We start from the raw sequence: 4,442 nt of genomic DNA on the forward strand, positions 1-4,442 counted from the left end.
GAAAGCCAAATGCAGGCAAAAATTATTTAGTGCTTTTCTCCCATCTACATACACACCTACAGTAACATTTGTATTTGATCATTTAATCAGTGTGTACTTGCTGGTATTTTACTACTTAAATGGAAGTCAGACTACTTAATCATTTGAATTTTTTTAAAAATATGCATTGATATTTCACTACTGAATGGAAGCAAGACAGGACCAAGCCTCTGCAATATCCACCTGAAGCAAAGGGAGCACAGAAAATAAGCAGACTTGTATCCTAGGGATGGGACCTGAATTGAACACATCAGAAGTTCCACCTGCAAATATAATCATTTTAGAGGTAAATATTTATGCATTAGCTTTTCATCCCCATGTTCTAAATTTAGAACAGGGCATTTCATTTTTATTTCATGAGAGTTTCAGATGGTTTCTATACACACCAATTAACCACCAATTTCATCGTAAACTGTGAACCTGTCTAATGAGAAGTAGAAGGTGTGCTTGCTGAGTTGATCTGATTTCTGTTCAGATTGATCAGATCAATGACATTTACTAAACTTGCCCTAATCTTTTCCTCTCCTTTTTATTATTTTACAGAATATAATATATTCAATAACAATAGTGCTAAAACTAACAGTAATAGCAATAATAATTAATAATAATAATAAATACATACTTGTAGTTTATTAGGAAACTAGTAGATTTGGCAAATTTGCATCTAACATATGAAATGACATTTTAGTGGACTAATTAATTTTAGACTCTTTAGAATACTGTGAAGGAGTGGCAACATTTTGGATTCCTCAGAAAATGTCTTCAGGGCTAGATGCTCAGAGTGAAAATAGTATTTTCTTCACTTTTTTGACATTGGATATCTTAAATTCACTGTAGATCTAGACAATCTCACAGAGATGTCAACGAATCATCTTAAATCCAAATATTCTGCCTCAAATGGGTTTGTAGATCTGAACAGTTGACTCATTCATGTTCATTTAGAATCTCACAATCAATTAAACATCCAGGGCCGTCTATTCTCATCCAGATCTTTATTCACTTAATATAGGTAATAAACACAACCTCTTAATCTGGAGTTGTCCTAGTTTGTTCCAGAGGACAAAATCTATATGACTGGAGAATTCTTCTTGAGGTATTGCAAAAAATAATATAGATTGCCAGTTTTCACAGCCATCTGGGTATTTGTGTGTTGAGGTCAGAGAATGTGATTAGAGGTGTTATAAAACAGTCTGGTATAATTTTTTGGAAATGTTCTTGTTGACTGTGGTGGAACATTTGAAAGATGTTTCAAAATGGGAATTGGTTGTTCTCTGTAGCCAGGAAACAGGGGCTAAACAAGATGTCCAGTCACCAGTAAATATCTTCCCTTCTGTCTCTCTGTATCTCCTGCACTGTCTCCTGTTATACCACTCTTAGGTCCTTTCATTCTGCTTGGGTTCATCTAACACAGGGGAAGCTGGGAGGGATTTTTGTGCATTTTATGAGGAACTACCTGATTCACATTTCGTGAACCAATAATGAACTGAAACACAGCTTCCCTTCGAAATTTGCACTTTTCCAAATTTGTAATGCAGTTGTCCAACCAAGAAACTCATACAAAAAATGCATGCATTAGGGAAGTGAGCATAAAATGTATATAAAATGTATATATATTCATGAAAATAACATACAAAATGCATTATATTAGGGAAAAGCATTTGCAAAAATGTGTATATTAGTAAAAACTACATTAAAATGTGTTTACTATGAGAAATTAACACTCAAATGCTGATGAATTTTTGTCAGGATTTTTAAAAATGGCAAATTGCTGCAAAAATGTAAAGAACTGAATTTAAGATTGGAAAAATTAGAAACTGAGAGAAACTAACATTTACAGATTTGTCCATCCCTAGTGATAGCTAACATAGTTCCTTCCAGATGTTTTGGATTACAGCTAGCATCATCCCCGACGGTTGGTCCTGCTGATGGGTTGATGGGAGTTGTAATCCAAACTGCCTGGATGGCACCACATTGGCTACCCCTGATTTAGTGCTACTACCAGCTCCCTTTGTCTTACTCTCTTTCCTACAGAATGCCTTGCTAATCCCTTGGAGCAGCTTCCCTCTCTATAGTCAGCAAGCTTACTTCATGTGATCAGGCTCCTGGTGCTCCTTCCTTATACCAGCTGATGGGGTGCAGCAAAAATAGAGGGCTATTGCCTCTGTGTCCTGCATGTGGGCTTCAAACTAGTTAAAACAGGATGTCGGACTAGGGCAGCAATCCTATGTCTCCTATGTTCAATGGGATTTCTGAAAAGATTGTTCATGAAGTCTTCTTCTTCTTCACAACATTTCCTACCTTCTGTCATTTGCATCCTCTGTTTTCTCTTTCTCACTGTCTATTGTTAAGCTTGTCATACATGCTAAAATTCTTTCTACTGCACAATAATTAAGGGTGCAGGAGCCCTGTCCTCTTTTGCACCTGGACACCCTATTGTCTGCTGTGGATTGTTAGCAGGGAGAAGGACTGAGGCATATATAAAGCTTCATGTTAAATAACTGGGTAGTAGCAGTGATTGTGAGAGCCAGTGTGGTGTAGTGGTTAAGGTGTTGGGCTACAACCTGGGAGACCAGGGTTCGAATCCTCACATAGCCATGAAGCTCACTGGGTGACCTTAGGCTAGTTACTGCCTCTCAGCCTCAGAGGAAGGCAATGGTAAACCACCTCTGAATATCTCTTACCATGAAAACCCTATTCATAGGGTCGCCCATAAGTCGGAATCGACTTGAAGGCAGTCCATTTCTTTTCAGCAGTGACTGTAATCGTAATGTTGACAGTGGTAGGGCATTGGACTTTAGTTTCCTAAAATGCCTTCTCCTACCTCATAGCTACATCACACCATACCTATTTCCTTTCATTTCTCCAATTCTTTTCCCTGCACCTTGGGAAAAGAATCAAGTCATATAAACGTACTTTGAACCCTCTTTCCCAGCTATTGATGAGTAGGCCTGGTGTACACATGCAGCTAAACAAAGCGGTTGAATGCTGACTGAGATGGGAGAATAGATGGAACCACCACAGTCTACAGCTGTAGGAGTAATATCGGTAGGGGAATCACATTTAATGCAAATAATAAAACACCATAGCAGGGAGACAGAAACTGGGGGGGGCAGGAGGAAGGGTCCACATTCACTAATGGTCTTCAAATTGTGTTTCAGAATGGCCTTGAGATTCATCATCAGCAAACAGAAATGGGAAGAAATCAATCAAACCCTACAACTTTCATCCTTCTGGGGTTTGGCAATCTCCTTGGGTTGCAAATTCTCCTCTTCATATTGTTCCTTGCCATCTATGCTCTGTCTCTTGTTGGGAATCTTCTAATTGTTTTTCTTGTTATGGTTGACCAGCATCTTCATACCCCCATGTACTTCTTCCTCATGAACTTGTCTTGCTTGGACACCTGCTACATTTCAACCATCCTTCCAAGGATGCTGGCCAGTTTCCTCACAGGGGATAGGTCCATATCCGTTAAGGGATGCTTCACACAATATTACTTCTTTGGTTTCTGTGTAGCTACTGAATGCTATCTTCTGGCAACGATGTCTTATGATCGGTATTTGGCAATATGTAAACCTCTGCACTACACTGCCATTATGAGTGGTAGACTCTGCATCCAGTTAGCATTTGCATCTTGGATGACCGGCCTGGTGACCAACACTATTGTAACTTCTCTTATGCTAAAACTAACTTTCTGTGGACCAAATGAAATTGATGATTTCTTTTGTGATGTATATCCAGTGGCAAACCTCTCCTGTAGCAATACCCACCTAGTAAAACTTGCAGTTTTTCTTCTAGGGCTGATGGGAACAGTTCCCCCTTTTCTACTAACTTTGGCCTCCTATACCTACATTATTTTCACTATCTTGCAAATTAAATCTAAAGCAGCACAACAAAAGGCCTTCTCCACCTGCTCATCTCATCTCATAGTTGTGACACTTTTCTATGGGTCGATATTCCTTGTCTATGTATTCCCTGCAACAGTAACACTGAAGAGGCTACGCAAAATCTTCTCTCTGTTCTATACCATCTTGACTCCCTTGCTCAACCCCCTCATATACAGTTTGAGAAACAGAGATGTGAAGGAAGCTTTGTCCAGATCTGTCAGAAAAGTCAACAACACGGTTTCATAATTTCACAATGTCTTGATGGATCTGGTAAAGTATACAGAAATATGGATGAAGTGTTAAGAAAGATTTTGCCATCAATAGAGATGCTTGAGGATCTAGTATGTGTGAATTCCTCAATAAAATGACCCGATCAAAACCTGTCAGATTAATGTGTAGATACACACTCAATTTTGCACTTCTACAGTTATTGTGACACAGTTCTCAGCAGATGGATCTGATGGACATCTTCATGGATCTGCTGAAGTATAAGGAAAGATTTTGTCATTATGAAATGAT

General features: G+C 38.7%; 1 protein-coding gene across 1 annotated transcript; it reads left to right on the plus strand.

The window, feature by feature from the left end:
* Positions 1-245: 245 nt before the first annotated feature.
* LOC133366699 (olfactory receptor 2AP1-like) lies at positions 246-4,169 on the plus strand. Its single transcript, XM_061590095.1, has 2 exons — positions 246-325; positions 3,198-4,169. The coding sequence occupies exons 1-2, from the start codon at positions 269-271 to the stop codon at positions 4,167-4,169; spliced, it is 1,029 nt and encodes a 342-aa protein (XP_061446079.1). The 5' UTR covers positions 246-268.
* The last annotated feature ends 273 nt before the right edge of the window (positions 4,170-4,442 follow it).

The sequence above is a fragment of the Rhineura floridana genome, chromosome 11, assembly GCF_030035675.1.
Source record: "Rhineura floridana isolate rRhiFlo1 chromosome 11, rRhiFlo1.hap2, whole genome shotgun sequence".
Lineage (NCBI taxonomy): Eukaryota > Metazoa > Chordata > Lepidosauria > Squamata > Rhineuridae > Rhineura > Rhineura floridana.

Bases quoted from the DNA above. Each gene is read 5' to 3' on its own strand.
- LOC133366699 (XM_061590095.1), top strand. From the start codon at position 269: ATGGGACCTGAATTGAACACATCAGAAGTTCCACCTGCAAATATAATC. The intron at 326-3,197 runs GTAAATATTTAT...ATTGTGTTTCAG, and splicing joins CAAATATAATCATTTTAGAG to AATGGCCTTGAGATTCATCA.